This window comes from Drosophila persimilis, unplaced genomic scaffold (genome assembly GCF_003286085.1).
Source record: "Drosophila persimilis strain 14011-0111.01,24,50 unplaced genomic scaffold, DperRS2 tig00000663-arrow-arrow-pilon, whole genome shotgun sequence".
Classification (NCBI taxonomy): domain Eukaryota; kingdom Metazoa; phylum Arthropoda; class Insecta; order Diptera; family Drosophilidae; genus Drosophila; species Drosophila persimilis.
Genome location: NW_020825331.1, coordinates 1499664 through 1511675, shown reverse-complemented (window position 1 = coordinate 1511675; position 12012 = coordinate 1499664). Strand labels below are relative to the sequence as shown.

Here is a 12012-nt window from a genome sequence, read left to right as displayed (position 1 = left end):
TCTTGAGTGGCTATAAGTGGTCAAGTAAATGGTTAGTCAAAATAAGGTACATGAAAGTACTTAAAAGTAGTTGATCTTGTAGAAAAAGGATTCTTAAATGGGATAAAATTAAGTGGGCAATGCTGACCGTTATGTATAGCTAGTAATATTCGATGGAATATCAAAATTGAGGAATATGTATAATAGAACTTGAATTCGTCAGTATATTTACGGTATATTTCTGAGGGTCGGACAGTATATTTTAACGGTCACACTGGATAAAGCAGGCCGAAGTTTCTCGTCGAATTGGAATTTCATATAAGAATTTCAGACAAAACGTAAACAGCAACAGCCCGTCAACAGTCAGTGAATTTTTCGCGAGAGAAAACTTTTTAAATTTGAAATAAACAACACAACCAAATCAAGCAAAATGGTTCGCCGTGGACGTTCAGCCAGCCCCCCACCATCCGCCAGACGGTAAGTGGTTGAAGAAAATACATATTCTTTGGACAAAGAAACGCCACAATTTGCAGCGTTGTGCGAGAAAAATGGCCAAGGGAAGAGGAAGCTTCATAGTTTCATAACCAGAGCAGATTTTGATCTTCTTCTTATCGCCAGTCGGCTTCTGGAACTTCCCTTGGACCGAAGAAATGGGCTAAGGTTACGTAACCTAAAAAAAGAAGGGCACAAAGAGAATGAGATGTTTCCGTGCAAAGTCCACACAATACAAAAACTAATTGGGTTTTTTGTTTTTATATCCCAATAGCTCTGCTCCAGCACCCGCTCGCGCTGCCGCCCCAGTGCCGGCACGTGCTGCCGCCCCACCACCGCCGCCAGCACCCATGGCCGCACCACCAAGCGCCGTCGGAATGCCGGCCCCCCAGCAGCCTTCGATGTTCCAGCAAATGGCCGCCACCGCTGGCGGTGTTGCAATTGGCTCCGCCATCGGTCACACCGTGGGCCACGGTCTCACATCCATGTTCAGCGGCTCTGGCGACAAGGAAGCAGCGGCCCCAGCACCGGCTGCCGCGGCGCCCCCGCAACAACAGCAGCAGTACTACGCTCAGCCGAACGAGCCCCAGGGTGCTTGTGCCTGGGAGATGAAACAGTTCATCCAGTGCGCCCAGGGCCAGGCGGATCTGACGCTCTGCGAGGGATTCAATGAGGCGCTGAGGCAGTGCAAGTCTCAGAATCACATGCAGTAGATGTGCTGGAAGACAACACAACAACAACAACAACACAACAGCATACTTGAGAGAAGACCCTCGTACACACCGTCACCTACGTCACCAACATCGACAGACATCAATAGTCGTAATATGTTGAGCTAAAGTTGTTGTTGTAGTTTTTTTTTCGTTAGTTTTAATTATTTAGCCCGAGAATCCAGAAAAGGAGGAAAATTGTTTAACTGTAGTGCAAAATATTGTTCAATAGAAACCCCATCGGCAGCCCCATCGCTGCCGATCAAAAAAATACGAAAATTGTGTTCTTTGTCTTCTTTGGGATGGATTATGAAAAATGGATCAATGCTGCACATTTTGCACTCAATTGTGAAATAGGAGGGGAATTGACGAACAAAAAAAAAATAAAGTGTGTCGTGTGACAATGCTCTTCTAAAAATATATTGGTTTACTCAAGTTTTCCTATTTATTTCCCCGATTCCTTGTCACGTGCAAACAATCGTGTTTTCGTTTTCGTGAAATTTTCTACTGTTCTGGTGAAAATTGTTGACGAGCTCGGCGTCCCGAACCGAAGCGATATTGATAAACATGTTTACGAGCAGCTAAGTGGAAAATATTTATACCTTCTACGTACATACATTCGTATGTACATATATAGAGTATATAATGCATTCGTACAGCAGGTGCAGTTGTCTTTAAAAGTACTATGTGCTTGCAGTGATGCAGACTTTCATTTGGGGTTTTTGTAGGCATGTTTAGCAAGAAAAGCCGCGTCTATTTCGGTCTGTGCCTCTTTGTATGTGTTTCTATAATAAATTTGTATTGTATTTGTATTTGCGTAATTACAGCCTTCCCTCCCCTGTATGAGGAACAAACAGCTATTTGAGTATCACATGTGTAGCAGAATCACACAGGAAGGTTCGATCTAGACTCTAGAGGTACCAAAAGCTTCGGGTTCCAGAGCTACTTGAGCGACGTCCATCACGATGCAATAAATGTAGTGCTTCTGTACTGTACAGATTTATAAGACCCAATTCAAGATACAAAATAAATTTATTAGTATGTTAAATTCTATTTCTTTATGACAAACATTTTGGGCCCTGCCAAGAGCTTAATTACTCGCACATTCGTATATTGCTGCAGTGAAGAGCATTTACTTAGAGCTGGTGTACTTCGTGACGGCCTTGGTTCCCTCACTGACGGCGTGCTTGGCCAGCTCTCCCGGCAGAAGTAGCCGCACAGCCGTTTGGATTTCCCGACTTGTGATGGTGGACTTTTTGTTGTAGTGACCCAAACGAGAGGCTTCCGAGGCAATGCGCTCGAAGATATCGTTTACAAAGCTGTTCATGATGCTCATCGCCTTGGAGGAGACACCAGTGTCCGGGTGGACTTGCTTCAGAACTTTGTAGATATAGATGGCATAGCTCTCCTTCCTGACCTTGCGCCTCTTCTTCTTGTCGGTAGTGTTGATGTGGATGTTCTTCTGTGCCTTTCCAGCCTTCTTGGTTGCGTTCCCGCTTGCAGTTTTCGGTGGCATTCTGAAGTTTCACGATTTCGAAATTCACTCAATACTCAACACAACGCTTGCCGTGCGGGGCGCTCAGCATTATACTTCTTTGCGAGCAGTCTGTTCAGGTTTAATGCAAACTAAACTACCAAGTAAATGAGTCCGGAGATGCTCTCCAGCTGGCTGTGTGATAGCCTGGTACTTTGCATTGCAGACTGGCTACGATTCTACTGGCTACTTGCACCCGAAGACACCGAAATGCAGCAGAGTGAGGGTCAGTCTTCTATTTATAGCAAACACCTGAAGACACGAGTGATGCCGAGGAGTGAGCTTATGTCCGACTCGCTCGCATATGCAATCGAAGCACACGGCCGAACTCTCACTCGAACACTCCCTCCACAAACTGCACATATAATGGTTCAGCAATTCCTCCGACCACTTATTCTGCGCTGAGAAGTGTACGACGTGCATTGTGGTACATGAAAATGACCCGAACCAAGGCGACTGCTCGTTTCTCGAACTTCGGTAATGCGACAGCCGAAAGACCAGCCTACAGGGCCGCACGAAAAAGTGCTCCGGCCGACGCAAGATCATTTTGGGGTAAGAAGAAAATGCACTTTTATTGAAGCCCTTATTAAAGAATGCCCTGCAGCGCATATTTGATTGATTTTTTATGTTTCTCCAGCGGCAAATTTCAAATCCCGGATTACGGGCTCTCCGTCGCCGGAGACTTCTGCAAAGAAGTCCCCAAGCCCAGTGCCAGTTCCAGTCCCAGGAACACATCCCCCAACCCGGGACATGGTAGACGCCTCGATTAAGAGCTTGAATGAACGTGGTGGCTTTTCATATTTGGCGATCAAGAAGTATATTGCGGCCGAATACAAATGCGATGCCCAGAAGCTGACTCCATTCATCAAGAAGTATTTGAAGTCGGCCGTTGCCGATGGAAAGCTGATCCAAACATCGGGCACAGGTGCGTCTGGCTCGTTCAAGCTGTCAGCATCTGTGGAGCGGACGGATAAAGAAGCCAAGAAAGAGAGAAAAGCCAAGAACACAGCAAGCCCCAAAAGGGCGGCCAGAGCCGCGACAAGAAGCCAAATGCGAAATGAAGCGAAAATGTTAGACGCCGCCAAGAAGACCGCCCGGCGCGGATGATGCGAATTGAGAAAGGACAAAGGGCAAGGAGGAAGGAGGAAGGAGGAAGGAGGAAGACTGATGATGAAAACTGGAACCCTGAAGGCGAAGCCGTCAGTGGCAAAAGTCAAGTCGAGCCCTGCAAAGACAACGGCCCTAGCAAGGGCACTAGCTCTAAACGACGACGATGGCCTAAACGAGAACGAGGACGTGGATGTGCACGATAGATGGCCGGATACGAAATATTAGGTAGACTTAGACAAACTATATCGGAAGAGACCCAAATTATCGTTATACATATATGTACTATGTGTTTAATATAAGGGAGAACAAAAATATAGAAAACATTTTTTCGGTGAACTGCGCTGCTGGCTAACCGGGAAAGCCCCGCATTTTGTTGAGCATCGTTATGGTGGCAGCCACCAGGGGTCGGGATCCCGTCACCAACACATCGAATTCACTTTTCATGCCGAATTTTTGGTCCCCGTATTTGGCTTGAACGTGTTCAAAGAAGGCATTGACGGAGGCGGACGTTTGCGAAGTGTCCTTTTTGCCGTCCTGCTCGCACAGGCCTCGCCAGGTTCTGGCATTGCGCTTGGCTCGCTGCATCTCCTCCATGACATGCCACTCCTCGTCTGGCAAAATTTCGCCCTCTGAGAAGTTGGGGCAGGGCACAAAGTGTGCCTCGTCGAAGTTCACATTGAAGCGAAGGATTGTGAGCAGGTCTTTGGCATTGGAATCGCTGGTCTTGTTGTACAGCAGGATCTTTGTGGCGCGATGAGAGCGAGTGAGAGTGTAGAACCACTCGCGGCAGACCATCATCGATTCCACAGAGTCGGCAGTGTCCAAATAGACGTTGTACATGTCGTGCTTGACTATATCGAAGTGTCCCACCGACTCAAAGGTCTCAAGGCCGCGCATTGCTGCCTGGGTCAGTTGGGTGCACTTGGGATCCAGGTCCAGATTCAGTCCCACCACAATCTCGGGCTTGTGGCGTCTGAGGTAGTCGTAGGCCAGCTGGGTGGCCAATGAGGCATTCAACTTTACGGAGTGGTTGGCCTTGGTGAGAAAACGCTTGTGGCTGGGATTTGCCTCGGTCAGCGCATTGAATGTCGGGACACGGTAGAGCTTGGCGCCCATCTGCTTGGCCTTCTGGGCCAGGACCTCACAGCACTCCGGCTGGCTCACATTTGTGAAGATGGTGGCCGCCGGCTTCATGATTGCTCCCTTGGCCCAAGCAATGTCCCGCATGGACTCGCTCAGGTTGGAGCCCTGCTCCCAGCCCAGAGTGCTGATGCCGATTGTTTTCGCATGTAAGGTGATGTTGGCGGAATCGCTGGCGCCTCCACGGCCCACCTCCACAATGGCAACATCCACATTCGCGTCGCGGAACGCCCGGAAGGCCATGGCCGTCAAGATTTGGCTGTGGGCCGGTGTGGGATCCATGTCAGCCAGCTCCGGATAGATTTTTTGGATTAGCTCGGTGAACTGAGCCTCGCTCAGAGGCTCTCCATTGATGCGGATTCTCTCGTACGAATACATGAGGTGCGGGGAGCAAAGAAGGCCGGTCTTGATGCCATGCGCCGTCAAGATATTCTGCACAATGCCACACGTGGTTCCTTTACCCTTCGACCCTGCCACCTGAATGACTGGAATGCTCTCCAATTGTTCCTTGGATACACCCATCTTGTGCAAGAGCTCCAGGGTGTGTTCTATGAAAGGATCCACCTGAGCTTTGCTCATCTTCGACCGCATGCGACCGAGCACAGGCTCGAAGGAATGAAAGATGTTCAACCGTCGGACGGCCTCCAGGTAGGCCATACGCTCGGGCGACTTGGCCTGCTCCTCCGGCTCTTGGGGATCTGCGGCAGATTTATTGGGTCCTACGGAGGCCGCTGTAGCTGCAGCTGAAGCCTTGCTAACCTGCTGCATCTTTTTCAGTTGAAGGTCGCGTCCCGCCTGCTGCTTGGCACTCAGTTCCTTAAGAAGCTGGGCCTGGATCTTCTGTGAGCCGTGCATGCGATTCATCCAGGACTTGCGCTGATCCTCGGCTGAGGAGCCTTTGGTTTCATTATCGCGCTCTGCCTTATTTTGCATCGATTGCTGCTGCTGCTTCCAGTTAGATTGTCCGGGAGTCGGCCCCATGCTTGGGCGAACGCCCACGCCCACGCCAACGCCAACGACTCCTTGGTCTGGTTTGACCCCGCCTTGGGCTGCCAGTTTTGCTTTGAGCTGCATTTCGGCTGAATATTTGCTCCACTTGGCCCGCTGGTCGGAAAAGCTGGGCACTGAAGCGGCTGCAGTTGGTTAGAGTGCATATGCAGGAGAAAGGAGTATGAATCGGAGTCAGAGAGGGAGTAGGAATAGAAATAGAAATATTATTATTACCTGTCTTGTGGCCAGGCAATGGGTAACGACTGTTTCCTGGATTTCCTGTATTTCCTCTTTTCCCTTCCGGATTAGTATCCCCGGGAACCGATGGCTGGGCCTCCGAGGACTCCGGCTCCTGTTCCGTCTTGGGCTTGTAGCCCTTGAAGAATTTATTGCTCGCGTGAGCAGTGCCCTGCCAGACCGTTGGACCCGCGCGACGGACCTTCGACATCGTTTTTATTAACGAAATCATGGTTTTTTTTTTGTTCGATCCCTCTTTTTCGATCCCTTTTCAGCGGCCTGAAACTTTAGGGTCTAAAACTATAGCTCAGAAAATATAAAAATAATTTTTCTAAAAACGGAATGTACGAACTTTGATTTAAGGTACTCTTGGAAGAATGTTTAGTAACTGATGTGGGGGATAGAATCCGGAAATGTAAGAGTCTGACAGATAAAGAAACGGTAGAGCGGGGAATAGTGTTTGTTTATGGGAATAAGACAGACTACAGTCTATGGTGTGTAACAATGATTAGAAAATCTACACCTATATTGTTGTAAACATTTGAAAACCAAATCATCAATACCGTCATTGCCGGAACATCAGATCATTACGACTCGCAAGGACTCGTAAGGACTGTCGATTATATTTTGAAACTAGCTGCTCTTCCAGCATCCTTTTATGAAATCGTGGCATCCCAGTCGGACTGGGACCAAAATATATTTTGTATGCATTCTAATGGAGGCGGGGCAGCATGGCCATCTCTAGGCTTCAGACCCATCGCGTAACTAAAAGTCGGGAAATTATCCTCACAATGAGCGTACAATTTCGATTGAACAAAGAAGAATGCTTTAAAATTACATTTAACAAGATCTGACGATTACAGTTCAAAATAAATACAAAATTACTTTAATGTTTGTGAAACCTGGCATGCCCTTTAGGTTGCAGTGGCGCGCCTGGCGACTAAGGACGAGTACCGGCTCACAGCGTATCGAACAAACTCGTTTTCAGCAAAATCGGTATCGTAATCGCCGTCGTGTGAAAAGAGGAACTAATGTTCCAGTTGGAAAACAACAAAAAATTACTTCCCATACCGGGAATCGAACCCGGGCCTTCTGGGTGAAAGCCAGATATCCTAGCCACTAGACCATATGGGATATGATGAGAATTGGTCTAGAGTGCGTTTTCTTTGAAATTCCTGTGAGTTGATTATTATTTCAATAATGTATTCGCTAATCAGAGCGCACCGAAACCAAAACCTATAAGTTTCCACAACAATTTAAAAATTAAATCAACGTAGACATCATGAAAAAGGAGAAAAAAGAATCAAAAGCAGATAAAAAAAAGAAGCTTTTGACAGCTTCCCATACCGGGAATTGAACCCGGGCCTTCCGGGTGAGAGCCGGATATCCTAACCACTAGACAATATGGGAGATGTGCGCCTGCAGACTAAAGCATAAATATGTGCCAATGTCGTGCGTCAACCTCAACATTTCCCTATTTACAATGTGTTCGCTGCTATTTATGTACATATGTATGTTATGTATTTGGCAATTCCCTTCCTTAAGGGCTTTCATTTCGATTGTTCTGGTTTTTGGGGTCTTCAATCTGGGTCTTCAGCACTGCCATCTCATTTCCCTCAGCAGCAAATCGTTTTTCGTCTGGAGTTTGCTAGTCCCTGAGCACTTAGTCCCAAAGCGTATGGAAGTTAGCTCGAGCGTACTCCATTGTGCTTAAAAGGGTTAAAATAGACTTCACTGTTAGGCACTATTAGGATAGTTTCGTGAATTCAGAACTAGGAATTATACACACCTCAAACACACACTGTTTGTCCCCCTGGCGCCACTGCAAGTTGGGTCTCACGGCCTTCCTGAAGACCCATTCTTTATATTGGAATCGGTAATCCAGAGTCCGACTGGGATGCCACGATTTCATAAAAGGATGCTGGAAGAGCAGCTAGTTTCAAAATATAATCGACAGTCTTTACGAGTCCTTGCGAGTCGTAATGATCTGATGTTCCGACAATGACGGTATTGATGATTTGGTTTTCAAATGTTTACAACAATATAGGTGTAGATTTTCGAATCATTGTTACACACCATAGACTACAGTCTGTCTTATTCCCATAAACAAACACTATTCCCCGCTCTACCGTTTCTTTATCTGTCAGACTCTTACATTTCCGGATTCTATCCCCCACATCAGTTACTAAACATTCTTCCAAGAGTACCTTAAATCAAAGTTCGTACATTCCGTTTTTAGAAAAATTATTTTTATATTTTCTGAGCTATAGTTTTAGACCCTAAAGTTTCAGGCCGCTGAAAAGGGATCGAAAGAAAAACGATGATTTCGTTAATAAAAACGATGTCGAAGGTCCGTCGCGCGGGTCCAACGGTCTGGCAGGGCACTGCTCACGCGAGCAATAAATTCTTCAAGGGCTACAAGCCCAAGACGGAACAGGAGCCGGAGTCCTCGGAGGCCCAGCCATCGGTTCCCGGGGATACTAATCCGGAAGGGAAAAGAGGAAATACAGGAAATCCAGGAAACAGTCGTTACCCATTGCCTGGCCACAAGACAGGTAATAATAATATTTCTATTTCTATTCCTACTCCCTCTCTGACTCCGATTCATACTCCTTTCTCCTGCATATGCACTCTAACCAACTGCAGCCGCTTCAGTGCCCAGCTTTTCCGACCAGCGGGCCAAGTGGAGCAAATATTCAGCCGAAATGCAGCTCAAAGCAAAACTGGCAGCCCAAGGCGGGGTCAAACCAGACCAAGGAGTCGTTGGCGTGGGCGTGGGCGTGGGCGTGGGCGTGGGCGTTCGCCCAAGCATGGGGCCGACTCCCGGACAATCTAACTGGAAGCAACAGCAGCAGTCGATGCAAAATAAGGCAGAGCGCGATAATGAAACCAAAGGCTCCTCAGCCGAGGATCAGCGCAAGTCCTGGATGAATCGCATGCACGGCTCACAGAAGATCCAGGCCCAGCTTCTTAAGGAACTGAGTGCCAAGCAGCAGGCGGGACGCGACCTTCAACTGAAAAAGATGCAGCAGGTTAGCAAGGCTTCAGCTGCAGCTACAGCGGCCTCCGTAGGACCCAATAAATCTGCCGCAGATCCCCAAGAGCCGGAGGAGCAGGCCAAGTCGCCCGAGCGTATGGCCTACCTGGAGGCCGTCCGACGGTTGAACATCTTTCATTCCTTCGAGCCTGTGCTCGGTCGCATGCGGTCGAAGATGAGCAAAGCTCAGGTGGATCCTTTCATAGAACACACCCTGGAGCTCTTGCACAAGATGGGTGTATCCAAGGAACAATTGGAGAGCATTCCAGTCATTCAGGTGGCAGGGTCGAAGGGTAAAGGAACCACGTGTGGCATTGTGCAGAATATCTTGACGGCGCATGGCATCAAGACCGGCCTTCTTTGCTCCCCGCACCTCATGTATTCGTACGAGAGAATCCGCATCAATGGAGAGCCTCTAAGCGAGGCTCAGTTCACCGAGCTAATCCACAAAATCTATCCGGAGCTGGCTGACATGGATCCCACACCGGCCCACAGCCAAATCTTGACGGCCATGGCCTTCCGGGCGTTCCGCGACGCGAATGTGGATGTTGCCATTGTGGAGGTGGGCCGTGGAGGCGCCAGCGATTCCGCCAACATCACCTTACATGCGAAAACAATCGGCATCAGCACTCTGGGCTGGGAGCAGGGCTCCAACCTGAGCGAGTCCATGCGGGACATTGCTTGGGCCAAGGGAGCAATCATGAAGCCGGCGGCCACCATCTTCACAAATGTGAGCCAGCCGGAGTGCTGTGAGGTCCTGGCCCAGAAGGCCAAGCAGATGGGCGCCAAGCTCTACCGTGTCCCGACATTCAATGCGCTGACCGAGGCAAATCCCAGCCACAAGCGTTTTCTCACCAAGGCCAACCACTCCGTAAAGTTGAATGCCTCATTGGCCACCCAGCTGGCCTACGACTACCTCAGACGCCACAAGCCCGAGATTGTGGTGGGACTGAATCTGGACCTGGATCCCAAGTGCACCCAACTGACCCAGGCAGCAATGCGCGGCCTTGAGACCTTTGAGTCGGTGGGACACTTCGATATAGTCAAGCACGACATGTACAACGTCTATTTGGACACTGCCGACTCTGTGGAATCGATGATGGTCTGCCGCGAGTGGTTCTACACTCTCACTCGCTCTCATCGCGCCACAAAGATCCTGCTGTACAACAAGACCAGCGATTCCAATGCCAAAGACCTGCTCACAATCCTTCGCTTCAATGTGAACTTCGACGAGGCACACTTTGTGCCCTGCCCCAACTTCTCAGAGGGCGAAATTTTGCCAGACGAGGAGTGGCATGTCATGGAGGAGATGCAGCGAGCCAAGCGCAATGCCAGAACCTGGCGAGGCCTGTGCGAGCAGGACGGCAAAAAGGACACTTCGCAAACGTCCGCCTCCGTCAATGCCTTCTTTGAACACGTTCAAGCCAAATACGGGGACCAAAAATTCGGCATGAAAAGTGAATTCGATGTGTTGGTGACGGGATCCCGACCCCTGGTGGCTGCCACCATAACGATGCTCAACAAAATGCGGGGCTTTCCCGGTTAGCCAGCAGCGCAGTTCACCGAAAAAATGTTTTCTATATTTTTGTTCTCCCTTATATTAAACACATAGTACATATATGTATAACGATAATTTGGGTCTCTTCCGATATAGTTTGTCTAAGTCTACCTAATATTTCGTATCCGGCCATCTATCGTGCACATCCACGTCCTCGTTCTCGTTTAGGCCATCGTCGTCGTTTAGAGCTAGTGCCCTTGCTAGGGCCGTTGTCTTTGCAGGGCTCGACTTGACTTTTGCCACTGACGGCTTCGCCTTCAGGGTTCCAGTTTTCATCATCAGTCTTCCTCCTTCCTCCTTCCTCCTTCCTCCTTGCCCTTTGTCCTTTCTCAATTCGCATCATCCGCGCCGGGCGGTCTTCTTGGCGGCGTCTAACATTTTCGCTTCATTTCGCATTTGGCTTCTTGTCGCGGCTCTGGCCGCCCTTTTGGGGCTTGCTGTGTTCTTGGCTTTTCTCTCTTTCTTGGCTTCTTTATCCGTCCGCTCCACAGATGCTGACAGCTTGAACGAGCCAGACGCACCTGTGCCCGATGTTTGGATCAGCTTTCCATCGGCAACGGCCGACTTCAAATACTTCTTGATGAATGGAGTCAGCTTCTGGGCATCGCATTTGTATTCGGCCGCAATATACTTCTTGATCGCCAAATATGAAAAGCCACCACGTTCATTCAAGCTCTTAATCGAGGCGTCTACCATGTCCCGGGTTGGGGGATGTGTTCCTGGGACTGGAACTGGCACTGGGCTTGGGGACTTCTTTGCAGAAGTCTCCGGCGACGGAGAGCCCGTAATCCGGGATTTGAAATTTGCCGCTGGAGAAACATAAAAAATCAATCAAATATGCGCTGCAGGGCATTCTTTAATAAGGGCTTCAATAAAAGTGCATTTTCTTCTTACCCCAAAATGATCTTGCGTCGGCCGGAGCACTTTTTCGTGCGGCCCTGTAAGCTGGTCTTTCGGCTGTCGCATTACCGAAGTTCGAGAAACGAGCAGTCGCCTTGGTTCGGGTCATTTTCATGTACCACAATGCACGTCGTACACTTCTCAGCGCAGAATAAGTGGTCGGAGGAATTGCTGAACCATTATATGTGCAGTTTGTGGAGGGAGTGTTCGAGTGAGAGTTCGGCCGTGTGCTTCGATTGCATATGCGAGCGAGTCGGACATAAGCTCACTCCTCGGCATCACTCGTGTCTTCAGGTGTTTGCTATAAATAGAAGACTGACCCTCA

General features: G+C 48.9%; 6 protein-coding genes and 2 non-coding genes across 9 annotated transcripts; 3 read left to right on the top strand and 5 right to left on the bottom strand.

The window, feature by feature from the left end:
• The first annotated feature begins 350 nt into the window (after window positions 1–350).
• On the top strand, window positions 351–1460 carry LOC6599390 (coiled-coil-helix-coiled-coil-helix domain-containing protein 2). The gene is made up of 2 exons (XM_002024406.2): window positions 351–456; window positions 746–1460. Exons 1-2 carry the CDS (start codon window positions 410–412, stop codon window positions 1182–1184), a joined length of 486 nt encoding a protein of 161 aa, XP_002024442.2. The 5' UTR covers window positions 351–409; the 3' UTR covers window positions 1185–1460.
• A 752-nt stretch (window positions 1461–2212) lies between these two features.
• On the bottom strand, window positions 2213–2871 carry LOC6599391 (histone H2B). Its single transcript, XM_002024407.2, has one exon. The coding sequence runs from the start codon at window positions 2695–2697 to the stop codon at window positions 2314–2316; it is 384 nt and encodes a 127-aa protein (XP_002024443.1). The 5' UTR covers window positions 2698–2871; the 3' UTR covers window positions 2213–2313.
• A 136-nt stretch (window positions 2872–3007) lies between these two features.
• Window positions 3008–4161, top strand: LOC6599392 (histone H1.3). Of its 2 annotated transcripts, none has more exons than XM_026991371.1 (2): window positions 3008–3267; window positions 3353–4161. In XM_026991371.1, the coding sequence occupies exons 1-2, from the start codon at window positions 3147–3149 to the stop codon at window positions 3820–3822; spliced, it is 591 nt and encodes a 196-aa protein (XP_026847172.1). In that variant the 5' UTR covers window positions 3008–3146; the 3' UTR covers window positions 3823–4161. The 2 variants fall into 2 exon arrangements, with proteins under 2 accessions (XP_026847172.1, XP_026847174.1); XM_026991373.1 differs by having other exon boundaries at window positions 3016–3267; window positions 3320–4161.
• On the bottom strand, window positions 4087–6472 carry LOC6599397 (folylpolyglutamate synthase, mitochondrial). The gene is made up of 2 exons (XM_026991370.1): window positions 6190–6472; window positions 4087–6098 (listed from the first exon to the last, which is right to left on the bottom strand). Exons 1-2 carry the CDS (start codon window positions 6422–6424, stop codon window positions 4174–4176), a joined length of 2160 nt encoding a protein of 719 aa, XP_026847171.1. The 5' UTR covers window positions 6425–6472; the 3' UTR covers window positions 4087–4173.
• Window positions 6473–7254: 782 nt separating this feature from the next.
• On the bottom strand, window positions 7255–7326 carry Trnae-uuc. The gene has a single exon. It is a non-coding gene; the product is annotated as a tRNA-Glu (tRNA).
• A 204-nt stretch (window positions 7327–7530) lies between these two features.
• Window positions 7531–7602, bottom strand: Trnae-cuc. Its single transcript has one exon. It is a non-coding gene; the product is annotated as a tRNA-Glu (tRNA).
• An 866-nt stretch (window positions 7603–8468) lies between these two features.
• Window positions 8469–10862, top strand: LOC6604027 (folylpolyglutamate synthase, mitochondrial). Its single transcript, XM_026991395.1, has 2 exons — window positions 8469–8747; window positions 8839–10862. The coding sequence occupies exons 1-2, from the start codon at window positions 8513–8515 to the stop codon at window positions 10773–10775; spliced, it is 2172 nt and encodes a 723-aa protein (XP_026847196.1). The 5' UTR covers window positions 8469–8512; the 3' UTR covers window positions 10776–10862.
• Window positions 10788–11942, bottom strand: LOC6599399 (histone H1). Its single transcript, XM_026991396.1, has 2 exons — window positions 11682–11942; window positions 10788–11596 (listed from the first exon to the last, which is right to left on the bottom strand). The coding sequence occupies exons 1-2, from the start codon at window positions 11800–11802 to the stop codon at window positions 11127–11129; spliced, it is 591 nt and encodes a 196-aa protein (XP_026847197.1). The 5' UTR covers window positions 11803–11942; the 3' UTR covers window positions 10788–11126.
• Window positions 11943–12012: the final 70 nt, after the last annotated feature.